The sequence below is a fragment of the Chiloscyllium punctatum genome, chromosome 9, assembly GCF_047496795.1.
Source record: "Chiloscyllium punctatum isolate Juve2018m chromosome 9, sChiPun1.3, whole genome shotgun sequence".
Classification (NCBI taxonomy): domain Eukaryota; kingdom Metazoa; phylum Chordata; class Chondrichthyes; order Orectolobiformes; family Hemiscylliidae; genus Chiloscyllium; species Chiloscyllium punctatum.
Genome location: NC_092747.1, coordinates 8,179,810 through 8,203,278, shown reverse-complemented (window position 1 = coordinate 8,203,278; position 23,469 = coordinate 8,179,810). Strand labels below are relative to the sequence as shown.

The following is a 23,469-nucleotide window of genomic DNA, read 5'->3' as shown; positions in this document are numbered from 1 at the left end:
CTTGGCATCAAGGTTTCAATCAATTTAGTTCAAGTTGCAGCTCAGTGCAGGTTATCACCACACACAACACTGCCCTCTGAATGCCCATTACAATGACAGGAACAGCACAAGCAATGACTTGTTGTAATTGGCAGCTGCCAGTACATTAATGAATTATCACAGTCAGTCAATAGAGGCACGTGGTTCAATGAGCTAAATCAGTTGTGTTCAATTAGTAAATGCAGAAAGATTGTGATGAAAGTGGAAAGGCGAGAAGGTGGGTCTTGTTAATGGTCCATTGTTCTGTCATTAACGACTTTGAATCATGTTCCCTTATACTGTTGAAGGTTGTGATGCAGTGCTAGTGTTTCTGCCTCTGAGGTAGGAAAGCTGAGGTTCAAGTCCCACCAGCTCGAGAGAAATGTCACAACAGTTTGACTTTTAAAGCAAACATTAGGCGGGCACTTGTGGTGCAGTGGTATTGTCCCTATCTCTGAGCCAGGAGGCCCCAGTTCAAGTCCCACCTGCTCCAGAGGTGTGTAATAACATCGCTGAACAGGTTATGTGAGATTCTAGAGTATGTAACCATGCATTTTAAATTTAGGTTGCCTATTGAAGAAGGGGCAGTTCTGGGTTCAGTGTAGTTGGTGGACTTCCTCTGAAGCAATCTCAGGGAAAATGAGTAAAGATAACATTCGACAGATGCTGGGAAACTGTAATGACCTGAAACACAGCAGATCAAGTTGCATCCCTGGAGAAAGGGAAAAAAATGTTTCAAGTTGAAATTGATTGGTGTTTGGATGGAAATGAGGTCCAAATTTAATGGGTTTTATACCATGGGACCGGGAGGTGGGGAAGTGTGGGGGAGGTAGACTGTCTGGGAGAGATTAAATCATAGAGATATCATTGAACAAAACGCAGAAGGAGTGTTATCATGAGTGGGATTAGTAAGAATGAAACTTGCAATTATGCAGCACCTTTCACAACCTCTGGACATCTTATAGTGCATTACCACCAAACATGTTCTTTTGAAGTTTACCCCAAGTTAACACAGAGAATGCGGTGGGGTTGAGGGGCACCTGATTGGAGTGTGCAAAGCTCTGAGGGATGTCTGGAACTCACTGCCTCAAAGGGTGGCAGAGGGGAACCCACAAAACATTTTTAGATGAACACTTGAAATGCCATAGCTTGCAAGGCTGTAAATCATAGAATCCCTGCTTTGGGGGAAAGTAAGGTAGAGTCAAGAGTTTTTCCAGCATGGAAAGAGTCCTTTTGGCCCATCAAGTCTGCACCAACCCTCCAAGCAGCATCCCATCCAGACCCCAACCGAGCTCGGCCCATCCATCTAACCTGCACAGCTTCAGACTATGGGAGGAAACCAGAGCACCTGGGGGACACAGGGAGAATGTGCACACAGACAGTCGCCCAATGCGGTCCCTGGTGCTGTGATGCAGCAACACTAACCACTGAGTCACAATGCCACCCAAGTGCTAGACAGTGGGATGTGGATAGATGGACATTTGATGACTGTTGCTGACATGATGGGCCGAAGAGCCTTTTTTCATGCTGTAATGGCTCTGACTCTATCTTGTAGCTCAAGGAACACAACAGTCAATCTCCACAGCACGATCCCACAAATGATAATGTGAAAATGGCAAGATAATCTGGCTTTCCAATGTTGGTTGAGGTATATATAAGCTGAGACACATCCTCTGTTCCTCTTTATTGTGGTAGTTTCAGAATCTTTCATGTTTACCTGAGAGGGCAAATCAGGAACTGGGTTCAACATCCCATCTGAAGGATAGCTGGCACCTCTGCTAGCCCCCCCTCAGGGCCAGGAGGACCAGATCAGATTACATACCCAGCTGTCCAGAGCGGGACTTGACCCTTACTCAGGGGCGAGAGTACCAGCCTCTGGTGCACAATTCAACCCACAGGCCGCCCTATATTTCTTCAAGATCTGTTTGTCAAGCTTCTCAAAACCCATACAGCACCCTCCCGTCACGCGGCAAGACGCCATTTGGAGTCTGCACGTCTCTTATCAGTAAGAGATCTGCACCAGAACAAAGATCATGCTGATTTCAAAGCTAATCAGTTCCCAGAGAGAGGTCCCAAACCCTACAGGGTCAAAGGACAATAGAAGTACCAATTAATGCCAAAGCACGTTCTGTGTGATCTGAGCTTTCTAGCTTAGATATGATTTGCCAATTTGTAAATATTCATTAATATCTATCATTCATCAATTCAGCTGAGACAAAAAACACAATAGAAAATGCTTTTGCACACGCATATATTCTAGACAAAACTTAATTAAGATTTCAAAACCCATACTTCTGTTTTGAGAGATTGACATTTGGCAGCAGTTTGACCATTTTTCAATGATCGCGGTGAGGGAATTTAGCAAATGGATGAACACAGTCTCTGGTCTGGCGATGCCTGTACAGAGAGATGAAAGGTACCACTGACCACTGACCTCCCCATCTCTCCACTGAGGTTCGCTGACCCGCTGAGTGTACTCAAGGAAAATATTCAAGGAAGTGATTGAAACATTTTTTAGGCATTAAAGGCATCAAGGAGAGTTGGGGAGAAAGCTGGAATATGGTGTCGAGGTATCGGATCAGTCAGGATTGTATTGAATGGTGGAGCAGGTTAAAGGGGCTGAATGGCCTACTCCTGCTCCTAGTTTCTATGTACTGCCTTTTCCTTCACCCTCTTGCCTTACAGACAATATGCCACTAATTCCATGGTGCTTTGGATGTTGACTTGCCTGGTTGCTTGGGGAGACGGTGGGGAGGCCTACCAGATTGGCAATCTAGACCTGCTGAAGACTTGCGTTTCTGTCTCAATTTGCTTGCTGTGATTTCGAACCTTTAAAAGGCGCATTTAAACATTCACCCAATAACAATGGAGAAAAGAAGCCCATAGGATTTAGAGGCAACCTGGCAATGTGGGCGTCACCCGCAGGACTGGCAGTCATGGCCACCCCCAACTGTCTTGAGAAGATAATGGCCTCCTCCTAATATTGACCCTTTTGGAGTGACTGAATGATTTGTAAAACCACTCCAGAGGGAAGCTGGGAGAATTGTGTTGGCACGGGACTGGAGTCACACATAGAGAAATACAGCACGAAAACAGACCCTTTGGTCCAATTAATCCACACCTACCATGTTCCCAAACTAAACTAGTCCCACCTGTGTGCACTTGGCCCATACCCTTCCAACCTTTCTATACATGTCCCTACCCTAATATCTTCCAAACAAAGTCAAAAATCACCCAACACCAGGATATAGCCATTCCTTCATCAGGTGGTTGTGGAATATAGGATCATAAGACACAGATCTTATACTCCACAACCACCTGATGAAGGAGCAGCACTCCAAAAGCTTGTGCTTCCAAATAAACCTGTTGGACTATAACATGGTGTTGTGTGATTTATAACTTTGTACACCACAGTCCAATACTGGCACCTCCAAATCATGTCTTTTAACCATTGTGACTGTACGACATCAGAAAATGAACTCCCTCTGGCATTTCATTCCATACACGAATCAATCTGCGTGTAAAAAGTTTGCACCTTTTTCAATCTTCCTCCTCTCACCTTAAAAATATGTCCCTCAGTTTCGAATTGCCCCATCAGAGGGAAAAGATCTTTGGTGTTCACCTTATCTGTGCACCTCATGATTTTATAAATCTCTATAAGATCACCTCTCAACCTCCAATGCTCCAGTGAAAAAAGTCCCAACCTATCCAGCACGTCCTTACAACTCAGAACCTCCCATTCCCAGCAAAATCCTCATAAATCCTTTCTGAACCCTTTCCAATTTAATAAGATCCTTTCTATAGCAGGGTGGCTAGAACTGGACACAATACTCTAAAAGTGGCCTCACCAATGTCCTGTACAACCTCAACGTAGGCCCAACTAGGTGTGGACAGTGGGGTTTCTTCCTTAAGAATGTTGGCAAACCAGTTTAGCTTATTTTGTGACAACCTGACTGCTTCATTAAAAGCTAGGTACTATGGAAATGTGAAATAAAATCAGAGAATGCTGAAGAAACTCAGCAGGTCTGGCTGCATCTTAGACTGGAGTGGTTCGAGACAGCAGCTCACCACCACCTTCTGAAGGGCAACTAGGGACGGGCGATAAATGCTGTGTCCTGCCAGCGACCCCCACATCCTACAAATAATTTTAAAGGAAAAGAGAGACAAGCAGAGTTATTGCTCTAAGTTATAGACGCATAGAGGTCCACAGCACAGAAAAGAAGGTCATTCAGCCCGTTGAGTCTATGCTAATCAACATTCTAATCCTTGTCTGATATGACCTGCCGAGTCACAGGTAGATGGAGTAGTGCAGAAGGTATTTGGTATGCTTGTCTTCATTGGCCAATGCATTGAGTATAGAAGTAGGAGGTCATGTTGCGGCCACTTTTAGAACACTGTGTTCAGTTCTGCTATAGGAAAGATGTTGTGAAACTTGAAAGAGTTCAGAAAACATTTACAAGGATGTTGCCAGGGTTGGAGGGTTTGAGCTATAGGGAGAGGTTGAATAGGCTGGGGCTGATTTCCCTGGGGCGTCAGAGATTAAGGGGTGACCAAATAGAGGTTTATAAAATCATGAGGGGCATGAAAGGATGAATAGTCAAGGGCTTTTTCCCATGGGTGGGGAGTCCAAAACTAGAGGGCATAGGTTTACGGTGAGAGGGGAAAGACATAAAAGGGACCTAAGGGCCAACGCAGAGGGTGGTGTGTGTATGGAATGAGCTGCCAGAGGAAGTGGTCCTGACCTGCTGCGCTTTTCCAGCAACACATTTTCAGCTCTGATCTCCAGCATCTGCAGTCCTCACTTTCTCCTAGAGGAAGTGGTGGGGGCTGGTACAATTACAATTTAAAAGGAATCTGGATAGGTGTCTGATTAGGAAGGGTTTAGAGGGATATGGGACAAGTGCTGGCAAATGGGAATTATTTTAGGATATCTGGTCGCCACAGACAGGTTGGACCGAAGGGTCTGTTTCTGTGTTTCTTCAGAACAGTGACATCAGATTCGAAACATTAACTCTGTTTATCTCTCTCCACTGACTCTTTCATTGTTGCTTTTATCAATGCCTACCTTTTTGAGTGCCAGGTTTTTCAAATTCTCAAAGCACCATTCTGAGGATGGAACTCATGTTCCCTGGATTATTTATGCAGACCTCTATCGATTAGGCATCAAACCAGATTACCTCCCAACTTTCTGAGAAAGGAAAGTAGCTTTCACAGTGAGGTAGAATGGCTGGGAATTTGACCCCTTGAAATTCTTGGAAAGGGAGCAAGTAGAGAGTGTGTTGGTTGAGAATCCGATCCACTGGAATTTTAATCAAAGGTAATACATTTGGTCTGTTTTAGACCATGAGAATGTGGGAAAACGTCCATTTTCTTTGACATTCTAGATTTACGTTCGACTTGTGCTTCTGAGACAGGTCATTTTTGTGAACCCAGTACATTAGATTCTCTTTAATCTACCAGATTATTTGCAACAATTGAAGGTCCATCAAAATAACTTGCATGCACAGAATTATGCAGTGAAAAGAAAACTTGCATTTATATAGTGCCATTAATGACCGCCAGTCCTCTCAAGGCACTTTACAGTAAGTATTGTCACTGTTGGAATATTGGAATCACAACAGCCAGCTATGTGCACAGGAAGCTCCCACTATTACCAATGTGATAATGAATGGATGATCTGTTTTGTGTGACACTGAGTCGGGGATAAGTATTGGCCAGGACACCATTACTGTCATGGGATGTCTTTCCTCCAGAGCTCAGACAATCCCTCAGTTTAACATCTTGAGGAAAGAGTATCTCAGAGTGTTGTAACCTCCCTCGGTGTTCTAGTGGATTGTCAGCTTTGATTTGAGCTTTTTACCTTTCATCCATTGGCATATTGCTAGCAAATCCAACATCTGTTGCCCATTCCTAGTTCTTTGTAACTTGAGTGGTTTTCCCAGACACTTCAGAGGGCAGTTAGGCGTTAACAGTGCTGTGGGTCTAGAGTCACATGGAAACCAGACCAGGTAAGGATGGTATGTTTCTTTCTCTAAAGGACATCAGTGTTGCAGCTGTACAGGACATCAGTGAGGACACTTTTGGAATACTGCATTAAGTTTTTGCCTCCCTGCTGTAGGAAAGATGTTGTGAAACTTGAAAAGGTTCAGAAAAGATTTACAAGGCTGTTGAGGTTTTGAGCTATAGGGAGAGGCTGAATAGGCTGGGGCTATTTTCCCTGGAGTATTAGAGGCTGAGAGGTGCCCTTGCAAAGATTTAAAAAATAATGAGGGGCAGGAACAGGGTGAATACCCAAGATGCTTCCCCCCAGGAAAGGAGTGCCCAGAACTAGGGGGCATAGGTTTAAGGTGAGAGGGGTAAGATTTATAAAGGACTAAGGGGCAACTTTTTCACTGAGAGGGTGGTGTGTGTATGGAATGAGCTACCAGAGGAAGTGGTGGAGGCTGGTACAATTACAACATTTAAGAGGCATCTGGATGGGTATATGAATAGAAAGGGTTTAGAGGGATATGGGCCAAGTGCTGGTAAATGGGATTAAATTAGGTTCGGATATCTGACCGACATGGACGAGTTATAGGGAGAGGCTGAATAGGCTGGGACCTGAAGGGTCTGTTTCCATTCTGTACATTTCTATGACACTATGACTCTATGGTGGACTGAATGGCCTCCTTAAGACCATAAGACCATAAGAAATAATGATCAGAGTAGGTTGTTCAGCCCCTCTGACCTGCAATCAATTGATTCTGACGAATCTGACATTCCTCATATTCAGTTTCCTGAACTTGCCCCGTGTTCTTCGATTCCCAACTGGTCAAGAATTTGTTCCTATGTTTTATCATCAAACACAGAAGGTGATGGTGGAGGGTTACTTTTCAGGCTTGAGGCATGTGACCAGTGGAGAGCCTGGGTGCTGGGTCTATTACTTTTCGTCAATTATATAAATGATTTGGATGTGAACATAGGAGGTACGGTTAGTAAGTTTGCAGACAACACCAAAATTGGAGATGTAGTGGACAGCGAAGAAGGTTACCTCAGATTACAACGAGATCTTGATCAGATGGACCAATGGGCTGAGGAGTAGCAGATGCAGTTTAATTTAGATAAATGCGACATTTTGGGACAGCAAATCTTAGCAGGATTATACACTTAATGGTAAGGTCCTGGGGAGTGTTGCTGAACAAAGAGATCTTGGAGTGCAGGTTCATAGCTCTTTGGAAGTAGAGTCGCAGGTAGACAGGATAGTGAAGAAGGCGTTTGGTATGCTTTCCTTTATTGGTCAGAGCATTGAGTATAGGAGTTGGGAGGTCATGTTGTGGCTGTACAGGACATTGGTTAGGCCACTTTTGGAATATTACATGCAATTCTGTTCTCCTTCCTATTGGAAAGATGTTATGAAACTTGAAAGGGTTCAGAAAAGATTTACAAGGATGTTGCCAGGGTTGGAGGATTTGAGCTGTAGGGAGAGGCTGAACAGGCTGGGGCTGTTTTCCTATAGTGTTGAAGGCTGAGGGGTGATCTTATAGAGGTTTATAAAATCATGAGGGGCATAGATAGGATAAATATCTATGTATTTTTCCTGGGGTGGGGGAGTCCAGAACTAGAGGGCATAGGTTTAGGGTGAGAGGGGAAAGATATAAAATAGACCTAAGGGGCAACTTTTTCATGCAGAGGGTGATACATGTATGGAATGAGCTACCAGAGGATGTGGTGGAGGCTGGTACAATTGGAACATTTAAGAGGCATTTGGATGGGTATATGAATAGGAAGGAGTTAGAGGGATATGGGCCAAGTGCTGGCAGGTGGGACTAGATTGGGTTAGGATATCTGATCAGCATGGATGGGTTGGAGCAATGGGTCTGTTTCCATGTTGTACATCTCTATGACTCTATGTGGCACCTACTGCTGACTGGTTTAGTGGTTCTCAAATCATTTTGGTTGAAGGGCAACATTTCAAACAGTTAAGTAACCACAGATGTCCCTCTGAATTACAGTGCTCAAAATACCTCTATCTACCTCACCAAAACAGCTCATTAGCACATTTCCATCTGTGGGAGTTTACCATGGGCAGACATCCTGCTGTGTTTCCTACACTACTCCAGTGACTACAATTCAAAGGCATTTCATTAACAGCCAAGCACCTTGAACAAACTTGTATCCTGGCTCATTTTCCTTTTACTGTAAAGTATTTAAAAACCTCTGATCTATGGAGTTTAATTTAGATAAATCTGCAGTTTGGAAAGGCAAATCAGAACAGGACTTCTGCACTTAATGGTAAGGACCTGAGGATTGTTGCTGAACAAAGAGACCTTGGAGTGCAGGTTCATAGCTCCTTGAAAGTGGAGTCGCACGTAGATAGGATAGTGAAGAAGGTGTTTGGTATGCTTTCCTTTATTAGTCAGAGTATTGAGTATAGGATTTTGGAGTCATGTTGCAACTGTACAGGACATTGGTTAGGCCACTGTTTGAATATTGCGTGCAATTCTGGTCTCCTTCCTATCGGAAGGATATTGTGAAATTTCAAAGGGTTCAGAAATGATTTACAAGGATGTTGCCAGGGTTGGAGGATTTGAGCTATAGGGAGAGATCGAATAGGCTGGGGCTGTTTTCTCTGCAGCGTTGGAGGCCGAGGGGTGACCTTATAGAAGTTAATAAAGCATGAGGGACATGGATAGAGTGAATCGACAAGGTTTTTTCTCTGGGGTTGGGGAGTCCAGAACTAGAGGGCATAGGTTTAGGGTGAGAGGGGAAAGATTTAAAGGGACCTAAGGGGCCAACTTTTTCACACAGAGGGTGGAGCGTGCATGGAATGAGCTGCCAGAGAAAGTGGTGGAGTCTGGTACAATTACAGCATTTAAACTACATCTGGATGAGTATATAAATAGAAAGGGTTTAGAGGGATATGGACCAAGTGCTGGCAAATGGGGCTAGATTAGGTTGGGATATCTGGTGGGCATGGACGAGTTGGACCAATGTGTCTGTTTCCGTGCTGTATATCTCTATGACACAATGACTCTATTGGACCAGGATGAATTAAACTTCAGCCTCAGTCAGGAGGAAGTAACAAACCCAGGAGGTCTGGCAGCTTCTGGGAGAGAGAAATAGAATTATTGCTTCATGTCCAATACAAGTCCTCTTCAGAACAATACTGGACTCAAATCACTAGCTTTTTTTAAACTCATTTGTGGGATGTGGGTGTTTCTGTCTGGACCCAGCATTTATTGCCTGTCCCTAGTTGCTTCTTGAGAAATGTGTGGTGAGCTGTTTTCTTGCACTGCTGCAGTCCATGTGCTATGGGTAGACCCATATACCCTTAGGGAGGGAATTCCAGGATTGTGACCCAGTGACAGTGAAGGAATGGTGCCTTATTTCCGAGTCAGGATGGAGAGCGGTTCAGAGGGGAACATGAGGGGGTGGTGTTCCCATGTATCTGCTGCCCTTGTCCTTCTAGATGGAGTGGACATGGGTTTGGAAGGTGCTGTCTGAGGATCTTTGGTGACTTTCTGCAGAGCAGCTTGTAGCGAGTACACACTGCTGCTCCTGAGCTCCGCTGATGGGGGGAGTGGATGCTTGTGGATGTGGTGCCAACCAAAACTGTGTCACTTTCCTTCGATGTTGCCAGGCTATTGGATTTCTGTAGCATTTCTGCTTTTATTTCAGATTCCAACTATTAGAAGTATTTGCTTTTATTTTACATTTTTTTTAAAATTTAAAGCAGTTGTGAATAGTCAGAAATGGTGGTGGTAACAAAGCCTTCGAATATCTTTAAGGTAAGGCTAGACCTAGCTAATGTTCTGCGATGGCAGCTTGTGCAATTTGGATACAATAACAAAAGGTTTGGAAATTAGTGTCTAGGGATGACCATGAAACCATTGCCGATGGAAAAATCCATCTGGCTCACTGATGCCCTTTAAAGAAGGAAACTGCTATCCTTACCTGGTTTGGCCTACATGTGATTCCAGACTCATGGCAATGTAGTGACCTCTTGACTGCCCTTCTGAGCAATTAGAGCTAGCCTAGCCAGCAAAACCCACATCCCATGAATGAATTTTAAAAGAAAATAGATTCTGGGTACTGCAGGAGGTGGAGGTTTATCGGGGGGAGATAGGAGTGTGTCATCAGATCAGCCGTGATCTTATTGAATGGTTCATTGGGCTCAAGAGGCCGAGAGCCTACACCTAATTCATTATCATACATCCCAACGGTGTAGATAGAGGCCATTCAGCTGATCAAGCCTGCACCAAAGAGTTTCCTACCCAGTCCCAACCCCTGCCCTATCCCTGTAACCCTCCCTTGGCTAACCACCTAGCCTGCACATCCCTGGACACCATGAGGCAACTTAGCATGGCCAATCCACCTGAACCTGCACATCGTTGGACTGTAGGAGGATACCCACGCAGACAAGGGGAGAATGTGTAAACGCAGAGAGTCACCTGAGGGTGGGCTCTTGTGCTATGAGGTCGCTGTGCTGCCATATATTGGAATGTCTTGGTGTGCCTGTCTGGTGATCTTCCTACCACTCTTAGCCTTCCCCTCCTCCCGCCTTCCAGTTCACAATCATCACTTCTCCAGTTGTCATTCAATGGCAGACTGTTTCTCGGGATCCTTGGGAACTCTGACGGATCCTTTTGGGAGAGGGCATCTTCAGATCCCATTTGGATAAACACTGGATTAACACGGCAAGAGCAATGTGGGAGCACCAGCAGCTCCAGTTTCCCTCCATCCTGACTTTGAAACTATCCCATTCAGGGTCACTGGTTCAAACCCCTGGAACACCCTTCCCCTGTAGCACTGTGCGTTTGCATTTGTTCAAGGGAAGGCAGGATTTTAAATATGTTAAATACGTAGAATGAGAGACAAAATGAGTTTGCTAAGGCATTTTACCATCAATGAAGCATCTACAGCACACGGACTGTCAGAAGGCAGCTCACACCCACCCTCACTCCATGGGAATATTTGATGGCCAAGGGAATGAAAGATTGTCAGGAATATGTAGGAATGTCAAGTTCAAGCTAAACTCGGAGCAGCCACAATCTTTTTTCTGTATTTATTCATGGGACTTGGGTATCACTGGCTGGACCAGCGTTTATTTCCCGTCCCTAGCTGACCCTTGAGAAGGTGGGGGTGAGCTGCTGTCTTGAACTGTAGTCCATGTGCTGTAGGGTAGATGCTTTGTGAGGGAATTCCAGGATTTTGACCCATTGGCAGTGAAGGGACGGTGATATATTTCCAAGCCAGGATGATGAGTGACTCAGAGGGGAGTTTGCAAGAGGTGGTGTTCCCATGGATCAGCTGAACAGCAGAGCGGGGTAGAAGGGCTGAGTGGCCATTCTTGGTCCTTGCTCATGTGACAACACATGAATGAGCCAGCTGTATTGTGGCTTCACCGAGTGCAGAGACACGGGGAGTGGGCCTAATGTTCTCCTTCAAAGCCCTGCAAGGTTTGCGAAGTGGTCACTCTGCAATAATTAATGTCCAGACCAAACTGGAAACGGTTCATAGGTAACTCCAGGGTGGCGCCCCAGCACTCAGAAGCTGCCTGGAGGATTTACAGATGATGATTTGGGAAATATAGGCTCTTCCTGTCCCTTGCCTCCCAAGGGCGCATTAAGTGAGTAAGATCAAGCACACTGTTCACTTCGATATACACGAAAGGTTAACGTAGCTTTGTCCCTGGCCCCCAACCCCCCGCCCCTCCATTGACCAGGCTGACCTATATAGTCAGAGCAGCTGTTCCAACTCTAGAATTTTATAGGAATACAAAAAGAGTTAAGAGCTGTAGCAAACTTGGTCGCCTATTGGTTATGGGTGAATTCTAACATATGCTTCAATGACACATGACACTTTGTTCTGAAGGTTTTATTGAATTCAGCAACATTTATTCATTGGATCTGGCTATTTCACAGAACACTAGAAGATTTTACATTGCTCCGTGAATTGAAATGCTCAGACTGGACAACATGACATGAACAGAAATAAACCCTTTGTAATGCTACGTGGAATTAGAATCAGAGTCGTAGAGGTGTACAGCATGGAAACAGACTGTTGAGTCCAATGCTGACCAGATATCCTAAATTAATCTAACCCCTTTCAACCCATATCCCTCTAAACCCTTCCTATTCATATACCTGTCCAGATGCCTTTAAATGTTGTAATAGTAGAAGCCTCCACCACTTCCTTGTTCTATATACACACCACTCTCTGCGTGAAAAGGTTGCCCCTTAGGTTCCTTTTAAATCTTTCCCCTCTCACCTTAAACCTATGCCTTCTAGTTTTGGACTCCTAACTGCATCAGAACTTAAAATGCCAGGGCATATGTGGCTATGGACTGACTGCAGGCAAATGGGACCAGTGTAGTGTGGTGTTTGTTGGTCAGCATGGACATGGTGGGCCGAAGGGCCTATTTCTATATTGCATTACTCTTTAAGGGCTTTTTAAAAAATCAATAAATAACTCTATTAATAGGATTAAATCATCAGGACAAGTAACACGGGGCTCAGTGGTTAGCACTGCTGCCTCACAGCGACAGGGACCCGGGTTCGATTCTAGCCTCAGGCAACTGTCTGTGTGGAATTTGCACATTCTCCCCATGTCTGCGTGGGTTTCCTCTGAGTGCTCTGGTTTACTCCCACAGTCCACAGATATACAGGACTTTGTATTAGCCATCCTAAATTGTCCATTGTCTCCAGGGAGGTACAGGCTGGGTGGGTTAGCCATGGTAAAAACTCCATGTAAAGGGATGCGATTGGGGTGAATCTTCAGGAGATCATAAAGTCATAGAGTCATGGAGATGTACAGCATGGAAACAGTCTCTTCGGTCCAACCTGTCCATGCCAACCAGATATCCCAACCCAATCTAGTCCCACCTGCCAGCACCCGGCCCATATTCCTCCAAACCTTTCCTATTCATATACCCATCCAAATGCCTCTTAAGTGTTGCAATTGTACCAGCCACCACCACTTCCTCTGGCAGCTCATTCCATACACGTACCACTCTCTGCGTGAAAACGTTGCCCCTTAGGTCTCTTTTATATCTTTCCCCTCTCACCCTAAACCTATGCCCTCTAGTTCTGGACTCCACGACCCCAGGGAAAAGACTTTGCATATTTACCCTATCCATGCCCCTCATAATTTTGTAAACCTCTATAAGGTCAACCCTCAGCCTTCGACATTCCAGGGAAAACAGCCCCAGCCTGTTCAGCCTCTCCCTATAGCTCAAATCCTCCAACCCTGACAACATCCTTGTAAATCTTTTCTGAACACTTTCAAGTTTCACAACATCTTTCCGATAGGAAGGAGACCAGAGTTGCACGCAAAATTCCAACAGTGGCCTAACCAATGTCCTGTATAGCCTCAACATGACCTCCCAACTCCTGTACTCAATACTCTAACCAATAAAGGAAAGCATACCAAACGCCTTCTTCACTATCCTATCTACCTGCGACTCCACTTTCAAGGAGCTATGAACCTGCACTCCAAGGTCTCTTTGTTCAGCAACACTCCCTAGGACCTTATCATTAAGTGTATAAGTCATGCTAAAAATTGCTTTCCCAAAATGCAGCACTTCACATTTATCTGAATTAAACTCCATCTGCCACTTCTCAGCCCATTGGCCCATCTGGTCCAGATCCTGTTATAATCTGAAGTAACCCTCTTCGCTGTCCACTACACCTCCAATTTGGTGTCATCTGCAAACTTACTAACTGTACCTCTTATGCTCGCATCCAAATCATTTATGTAAATGACAAAAATTAGAGGGCCCAGCACCGATCCTTGTGGCACTCCACTGGTCACAGGCCTCCAGTCTGAAAAACAACCCTCCACCACCACCCTCTGTCTTCTACCTTTGAGCCAGTTCTGTATCCAAATGGCTAGTTCTCTCTGTATTCCATGAGATCTAACCTTGCTAATCAGTCTCCCATGGGGAACCTTGTTGAATGCCTTACTGAAGTCCATATGGATTACATCTACTACTCTGCCCTCATCAATCGTCTTTGTTTCTTCTTCAAAAAACTCAATCAAGTTTGTGAGACATGATTTCCCATGCACAAAGCTATGTTGACTATCCCTAATCAGTCCTTGCCTTTCCAAATACATGTACATCCTGTCCCTCAGGATTCCCTCCAACAACTTGCCCACCACTGAGGTCAGGCTCACTGGTCTATAGTTCCCTGGCTTGCCCTTACCACCCTTCTTAAACAGTGGCACCATGTTTGCCAACCTCCAGTCTTCCGGCACCTCACCTGTGACTATCGATGATACAAATATCTCAGCAAGAGGCCCAGCAATCACTTCTCTAGCTTCCCACAGAATTCTCGGGTACACCTGATCAGGTCCTTGGGATTTATCCACCTTTAACTGTTTCAAGACATCCAGCACTTCCTCCTCTGTAATCAGGACATTTTGCAAGATGTCACCGTCTATTTCCCTCCAGTCTATATCTTCCATATCCTTTTCCACAGTAAATACTGATGCAAAATATTCATTTAGTATCTCCCCCATTTTCTGTGGCTCCACACAAAGGCCACCTTACTGATCTTTGAGGGGCCCTATTCTCTCCCTAGTTACCCTTTTGTCTTTAATATATTTGTAAAAACCCTTTGGATTCTCCTTAATTCTATTTGCCAAAGCTATCTCATGTTCCATTTTTGCCCTCCTGATTTCCCTCTTAAGTATACTCCTACTTCCTTTATACTCTTCTGAGGATTCACTCAATGTATCGTGTCTATACCTGATATATGCTTCCTTCTTTTTCTTAACCAAACCCTCAATTTCTTTAGTCATCCCGCACCTATCAGCCTTTCCTTTCACCCTGACAGGAATATACTGTCTCTGGATTCTTGTTATCTCATTTCTGAAGGCTTCCCATTTTCCAGCCGTCCCTTTACCTGCGAACATCTGCCTCCAATCAGCTTTTGAAAATTCTTGCCTAATACCATCAAAATTGGCCTTTCTCCAATTTAGAACTTCAACTTTTATATCTGGTCTATCCTTTTCCATCTCTATTTTAAAACGAACAGAATTATGGTCGATGGCCCCAAAATGCTCCCTCACTGACACCTCAGTCACCTGCCCTGCCTTATTTCCCAAGAGTAGGTCAAGTTTTGCGCCTTCTCTGGTAGGTACATCCACATACTGAATTAGAAAATGGTCTTGTACACACTTAAGTGCAGACTGAATGGATCAAGTGGCCTCTTTCTGTCACTGTAGAGATTCTAGGCTTAAATCTGTCTTGAATTATCTAAAGGTATATAGGATTAAGGGGTAGGTTGATTGACGTAGTTAAAATAAGACCCTAAGACATAGGAGCAGAAATTAGGCCATTCAGCCCATCAAGTCTGCTCCACCATTCGATCATGGCTGATAAGTTTCTCAACCCGATTCTCCCACTTTCTCCCTGTAACCTTGATCCCCTTTGATATTCAAGAACCTATCTTTGTCTTAAATATGCTCAACGACCTGGCCTCCACAGCCTTCTGTACCAGTGAATTCCATAGATTCCCCACTCTCTGGCTGAAGACATTTCTCCTTATCTCCATTCTAAAAGGTCTTACCTAAGGCTAGACCGTCGGGTCCTAGTCTCTCTGCCAATGGTAACATCTTTCCAATATCTAATCTGTCCAGGCCCCTCAGTATTCTGTAAGTTTCAACTAGATCCCCTCCTCATCCTTGTAAACTCCATCGAGTATAGGCCCAGAGTTCTGAAACATTCCTCATATGTTACGCTCTTCATTCTTGGGACCATTCTCATGAACCTTCTCCTAACCCCATCCTTCCTGAGATACGGGGCTCAAAACTGCGCGTAATACTCCAAATGTGGTTTGACCAGAGTTGACAGAGCCTCAGAAGTATATCCCTGCTTTTATGTTCAATCCTCTCAAAATAAATACCAATATTGCATTTGCCTTCCTCACTACAGACTCAACCTGCAAGTTTACCCTGAGAGAATCCTAGACTAGATTTCCCAAGTCTCTTTGCACTTCGGACTTCTGAATTTTCTCTCACATAGAAAATAGTCCATGCCTCTATTCTTCCTACCAAAATGCAAGACCTCACACTTTTCCATGTTGTACTCCAACTGACACTTCTTTGCTCACTCTCCTAACCTGTCCAAATCCTTCTGCGGTCTCCCCATCTCCTCAACGCTACCTGTCCCTCCACCTATCTTTGTATCATCTGCAAACTCAGCTAGAATGCCCCCAGTTCCTTTATCTAGATCATTAATGTATAAAGTGAAAAGCTGTGATCCCAACACTGAGCCTTGCGAACACCACTGGCTGCCATCCTGAGAAGGACCCTTTTATCCCCACTCTTTGCTTTCTGCCAGACAGCCAAGCTTCTATTCATGCTGGCACCTTGTCTCTGACACCATGAGCCCTTATCTTATTCAGTAGCCTCCTGTGCAGCACCTTGTGAAAGGCTTTCTTGAAGTCCAGGTAGGTAGAACATAGAACAGTACAGCACAGAACAGGCCCTTCGGTCTTTGACATTTTGCCAACCTTTTATCCTACTCTAAGATCAAACTAACCGACATACCCTTCATTTTACGATCATCTACATCGTGTTAATGTTAGCAAGTTTTGAGAAGATCCTGTCAATGTCCCATAGCAACCTACAACAGCCCATCACATTATACACCACTCCACCAACCTTCATGTCATCAGCAAACTCGCTAACCCATCCTTCCACTTCCTCATTCAAGTCATTTATAAAAATCACAAAGAGCAGAGGCCCCAGAACAGATCCCTATGGAACACCAGTGGGCGGCACGGTGGCACAGTGGTTAGTACTGCTGCCTCACAGCGCCAGAGACCCAGGTTCAATTCCCGCCTCAGGCGACTGACTGTGTGGAGTTTGCACGTTCTCGCCGTGTCTGCGTGGGTTTCCTCCGGGTGCTCCGGTTTCCTCCCACAGTCCAAAAATGTGCAGGTTTGGTGAATTGGCCATGCTAAATTGCCCATAGTGTTAGATGTAGGGGTAAATGAAGGGGAATTGGTATGGGTGGGTCCGCTTCGGCGGGACAGTGTGGACTAGTTGGGCCGAAGGGCCTGTTTCCACACTGTAAGTAATCTAATCTAATCTAACCACTGAGCTCTAGGCTGAATACTTTCCATCTACCACCACTGTCTGTCTTCTATGGGCCAGGCAATTCTGTACCCAGACACCCACATTTTCCTGTATCCCATGTCTCCTTACATTCTGAATAAAACGACCATCCATTGGCTCTCCTTGGTCTCACCTGCTTGCTACTTCCTCAAAGAGTTCTAGCAGATTTGTCAGGCATGACCTCCCCTTGATGAAACCATGCTGAATTTTCCCATACACTTGCAAGAATTCAGAAATCTCATCCTTCACAATGAACTCCAAAATCCTACCTGCGACCGAGGTTATGCTAATCGACTTGGAATTTTCCGTCTTTTGCCTCACTTCCTTTTTAAAGGGGGGGGGGGTGTTACGTTAGTGATTTTCTAGTACAAACAGGTAGGCCATTGAGTCTGCTCCACTGCTCAATGAGATCATGGCTGATCTGATAACCTTTAACTCCAGTATCCTGTCTTTTCCCAGAGGGATTTAGGGATAGTCATTTAGGGGTACATGTTGAAAGCACTTTTAATAATGCAGATAATATCCTTTGTTATTAGGGTAATCAAATACAAGAACAATGAGATGATGTTGAAATAAATTACTGATTTGGCCTCAGCTGGAATGTTGTTTCATAGAATTACATTTCATAGAATCCCCACAGTGTGGAAACAGGCCCTTCGGCCCAGAAAATCCACACCGACCCTCCGAAGAGTATCCCACTGAAACCCAATCCCCATTACTCTATATTTACCCCTGACTAATGCACCTAACCTACACATCCCTAAACACTATGGGCAATTTAGCATGGCCAATTCACCTAACTTGCACATCTTTAGATTGTGAGAGGAAACCAGAGCAGCCGGAGGAAACCTTGGGAGAATGTGTAAATTCTGGGCAATGTACTTTGGGAAGGATGTGGAAGCATTAGAGAAGCTGCAAAAACAATTCAAAATGCTGTTCTTGGGCCTACTCTGTCTGGTCTTATTGGAATCGTATAGGTTTCTATGAGATCTCCCCTTGTTCTGCTAAACCCTTGTGAACATAATGACAAGACTTCTAATCCAGAGATCCAAGCTATTGATTTTGGGGATGGGTTCAATCTCCACTGCAGCAGCTAGAACATTTCAAATAAGTTAATTAAATTAATTCTGAATGAAATTCTGGCACAGTGACCCATAGACTTCCAGTTTGTTGGAAAATACCATCTGGTTCTCTGCGCTCTGAGGAAGGGTCACTGGACCCGAAACATTGACTCTGATTTCTCATCACAGTTGCTGCCACACCTGCTGAGCTTTTTCAGCGACTTCTGTTTTGGTTTCTGGTTCACTAAATCTGGTTCACTGATCCAAAGAAGTGTCATTGAGGATCTGAAACATTTAACTTTGTTTCTCTCCATAGTTGTTACCAAACCTGCTGAGTTTCTCCAGAATTCTCTGCGCTTGTATCTGGTTCGCTAGCATCTGTTTGGGAATATAATCTGTCAATCTTGACCTATCTGGTATGCTTGTGACTGTGGACCCAAAATGACGTTGACTCTTGACTTTTTCCAATTCTTTCATGGGATGTAGGCATTGCTGGCCATCACTGGCTGTATACTTCACAGGGTAGTTGAGAATCAAGCACGTTCCAAAGGTTTGGAGTCACGTATAGGCCAGACCGGGTGAAGGGTGGCAGGTTGGTCTGGCTGACCAACTCAGTTAGATTCAAGATGGCGGCTCACCACTACTTCACTGTGAGGAATTGAGTAATAAGTGCTGGCCTGGCCAATGTGGGTTGGACCGAATTTATTGTTGGAAAAATATGCAATGGTGAGGGGGCTGATGAGCATGACCTTTACTCATTTGAAATCTCTGCTTCTTCCTTTCCTTTCCGTCCACGCCACACTCCTCCCTTCCCTGCCCCCTCCCCTCCCCCTTTTTCAGGCAGTGCAACAAAACATCCAATGGCAGTGACAGCTGTACCCTGATGTGCTGTGGACGGGGCTACAACCCTTACATGGAGAAAGTGGTGGAGCGTTGTCACTGCAAGTACCACTGGTGCTGCTACGTGACGTGCAAAAGGTGTGAGAGGATAGTGGAGAGATACGTCTGCAAGTGACCCCTTTGCCCCTTCCAGCCCCCCCCACCCAACCCCACAACCCTCCCTGCGATTGCCAACCCTCCACTAAGCAAAGCCCCCATCCTGAATGCTCTTTCGGAAAGATCTGCAGGGACACTGGATGCAATAAATCGACGAGGCACTCCTTGAAGGTTCTGAATGTGTCAGCTTCCTGGGTTCCACCTTTCACCTGGCTCTCTGCCAACGCTCTGCAGACGTTACTTGTGCCGAACATGCTGGTTAACATTCTTTCGCAAAGCCCAGTTCTGCTTCTCTCTGGGCCTAAAGGAGGAGGAGAGGAAGGAAAATGTCAGCAAAGGGAACAAAGGGAAACCGTTGTTGGGGGCATTGACGATTGTTTGATCTTCCACTGTACTAGCCCCACTCCCCCCTCACCCGACCTCCTGGCCCAAGGGGAACCCCCTCCCAATCACTCAAGCACCTGTTCTCTCTTCCCCCTCCCCCCCCACTGCCCCACCCCATGATGATAAATGTGGTTAGTGGGCGGGTGGGGAGGGAGCGTGAATGTGACCACCTCGAGGAACTGCTACAGCTCGGCCCAGAGTTGGATTTCACCTCGACGCTGGAGAGAGCAGAAAGACTCCTCCCATCGACAACAGTGGGTGCGGGGATGTTGGCTGGTGAAGGAGCAAACCGAGGAGAACATTCCCTGGAAGCGGAGGGAAATCCGGCCTGCGGGCAGAGGTGAAGCTGGCAGAATCGGGATGGGGGTGTGGGGAAGGGGAATAGACAGAATGGTACATACCAAGGAACAGGCCACACAAGATGGAGCTTCCAATCAGGAGTGGGAATATCTGGGAGAACCCAGATAGCTCAAACAGTTTCCAGAGTTCCTCTGTTCTATAAGCTGTAGGGATCCGGGCATCTTCAGGTACAGGAATCATAATTTTTCATCAGAATCAGATACTTACCAAACTCCCAAACAGTTGCAATGGCAAACAGGAATTTCACAGCTCTCTGGCAGTGACTGTACATATGTAATCTGTAAATAGATTTTCTACTACTGGCTACAAGATAATTTTTTTTTAAATCTTGAAAAAAATAATATTTATAAGACTTTAGAATTCTAAGTTTTTTTGTGGAGACTTAAATATAAAGGTTTTTGTGAAAACAATGTCCTATTTTTTTCTCTTTAAAACACTTCTAAATAAAATACATTTTTAAAATGTCCAGCCTATTCTTCATCTTGATACTCATTCGTGAAATGTCTTTCACATTTATCGATTACCAGGTCATCCTGACCTCCCCGGCCATCCCCATCCCTCTAGACATCTCTCCACAATTGGTCTGGAGTCTCATAGAAACAGAAAAATGGGAGTAGAAGTAGGCCATTCGGCCCTTCGAGACTGCTCCGCCGTTCAGTATGATCGATCATGACTGATCATCCAACTCCGTGCCACATTCCCACTTTCTCCCACGTACCCTTTGATCCCTAACTACATTATACCTAACTCCTTCTTAAAAACGATCAAAGTTTGGCCCCCAACTGCTTTCTGTGGCACAGAATTCCACTCTCTAGATGAAGAAATTTCTCCTCATCTCAGTCCTACTCCGTACAAAGTTAAAAATCACACAACACCAGGTTATAGTCCAACAGGATTAGTGGTGCTGGAAGAGCACAGCAGTTCAGGCAGCATCCAACGAGCAGCGAAATCGACGTTTTGCCCGAAACGTCGATTTCGCTGCTCGTTGATGCTGCCTGAACTGCTGTGCTCTTCCAGCACCACTAATCCAGTATTTGGTTTTCAGCATCTGCAGTCATTGTTTTTACCATAGTCCAACAGGCTTAATTGGAAGCAGCGCTCTGAAAGCTTGTGCTTCCAATTAAACCTGTTAGACTATAACCTGGTGTTGTGTGATTTTTAACTTTGTACACCCCAGTCCAACACCGCCATCTCCAAATTGTGACTATTCTGTATACTTAACATGTGACCCCTGGTTCTGTATTCCCTAATCATCAGGAACCATCCCTCCTGTTTTAACCCCATCTAGTCCTAACAGAATTTTATAGATTTCAATGAGATTCTATCTTCATCATTCTTCTAATCTTCAGATAACATATCCCTAGCTAATCCAGTCTTTCTTCATCCATCAATCCTCCTTTCCTTGACACCTCCAGGAATTTAAGATCGGATCTTCAGATCACTGCTGGAGAAAATTCACCACAACACAAAAAATGCATTTTTTTTGTCATTGTTTTCAATTATTTCTCCTTCTGATATAAAACTATTGAAAATGGCAGAGAAAATGGTTGCTTGGCTGACAGACAAACATCACTCTCACTGAGCTTCAGTATTTGTTGACGGGATGTGGGTGTCACTGGCTAGACCAGCCCATCCTTAATTACCCAGAAAAATCAGGCTTTTGCCTGAAACGTCAATTCTCCCGCTCTTCACTAGCTGCTTGACCTGCGATGTATTTCCAGTACCAAACTTTTTAACCCTAATTACCCAGAGTCAACCACACTTTGCTGTGGGTCTGGAGTCACATGTAGACCAGACCAGGTAAAATGGCAGATTTCCTTCCCTGAAGGACATTAGTGAACCAGTCCACCAATCGGCAATGGTCATCATCAGACCTTTACAGAATCAGAATCACAGAATTGTTCAGATGCATAAGGAGGCCATTTGCTCCATTGCGTTTGTGCTAGTTCTATCCCCTGGTGCCAATCTCCTGCATTTTTCTCTATATCTCTGCACAACATTTCTATTTAAGCAATAACTGCACATAATCCATTAGAAACGCTGCAGATGATGTCTGAGAGACTAATGGTTTGTGCACCACACTTGCTCTGCATGCAGGCACTTGGCTGTTTTCTACACCAATGTTGAAAATGGCCTGTTAACAGAGAAGTCTTCACTCTGGTTGTCCAAGATTGCTTCTTCCCCTATGCTTTGGGATCCAATTTGTAATCTTATGGGATGCATGAGGCATTGACTATAAGAACAAGGAGGTTAAGATGGAGTTGTACAGGGCTCTGGTGAGGCCACAGCTGGAACATTGTGTGCAGTTCTGGTCCCTGCACTATCGGAAGGATGTGATTGCACTGAAGGGGGTGCAGAGGAGATTCACCAGGATGCTGCCTGGGATGGAGCATTTCAGCGATGAAGAGAGACTGGATCAGCTCAAGGTGTTTTCTTTGGAGCAGAGAAGGCTGATAGAGGAGGGGTAGAGATGATAAGGGGTATGGACAGTAGGATAGGAAGCAGCTGTTCCCCTTAATCAAAGAGTCAAGAACAAGGAGCACAATTTTAAATCAAAAGCAGGAACTTTACAGGGGATTTGAAGAAAAACGTATTCACCCAAAGAGGGTGGGTGTCTGGAATGCACTGCCTGAGAGGGTAGTTGAGGAGGGAAACCTCACAACTTTAAAAAGTACTTGGATGAGTCCTTGAAATGTCATAACATTCAAGGCTGTGTGGGAATGTGGGACTAAGATCAGTACTAGTGTATTTTTGGCAGTGCAGACTTGATGGGTTGAAGGGCCTCTATCATAGAATCCCTGTAGTGTGGTAGCAAGTCATTCAGTCCACACCAACCCTCCGAACAGCATCCAATCCAGACCCATCCCTGTAACCGTGCATTTCCCACGGATAATCCACCTAGCCTACACGTCCCTGGACGCTGTGGGTAATTTCCCAAGCCAATCCATCCTAACCTGCATATGTTTGGACTGAGGGAGAAAACCAGAGCACCCAGAGGAAACCCACACAGATACAGGGAGAACGTGCCAACTCCACACAGGCAGTAGCCCAAGGGTGGATTTGAACCTGGGTCCCTGGCACTGTGAGGCAGCAGTGCTAACCACTGAGCCACCCCATGCCTTTATAATTCTACAATTCCGTGATGCCTTCAATCCTGGGGACCATTGTTTTGCGAGGATTTACAGAGGGTGCCAAGGAAGCTTAGTCGGATGATATCTTAGACTAAATTTTTTTTATTCATTCACAGGTTGAGGGCATCGCTGACTAAGCCAACATTTAATGCCATCCCTAATTGCCCAGTGTGCAGTTGAGAATCACCCACATTAATGTGGGTCTGGAGTCACATGTAGTCCAGACCAGGGAAGGATGGCAGTTTCCTTCCTCAAAGGACATTAGTGACCAGTTGGGGCTTTCCCAACAATTGGCAACAGATTCATGGTCATCGTTAGACTCTTAATTCCAGATTTTTAAAATTGAATTCAAATGTCACCATCCAAACTCAGTTCCCTCGGATGTTTCCTGCATCTCTGGATTAATAGTCTGGTGA

At 45.0% G+C, this 23,469-nt stretch overlaps 1 protein-coding gene across 2 annotated transcripts in view; it reads left to right on the top strand.

Moving 5' to 3' along the window:
* Positions 1-23,469, top strand: part of wnt11 (wingless-type MMTV integration site family, member 11) — a 113,346-nt gene that overhangs the window by 66,129 nt on the left and 23,748 nt on the right. The window contains exon 6 of one of the 2 annotated variants that reach the window (XM_072576815.1): positions 19,023-20,390. The exons of the other annotated variant lie outside the window; for it this stretch is intronic. Coding sequence (XP_072432916.1) covers positions 19,023-19,197 — 175 coding nt within the window. The 3' untranslated portion in view covers positions 19,198-20,390. Of the gene's footprint in view, positions 1-19,022; positions 20,391-23,469 lie in introns of those variants that run through there. 2 annotated transcript variants of the gene reach the window in all.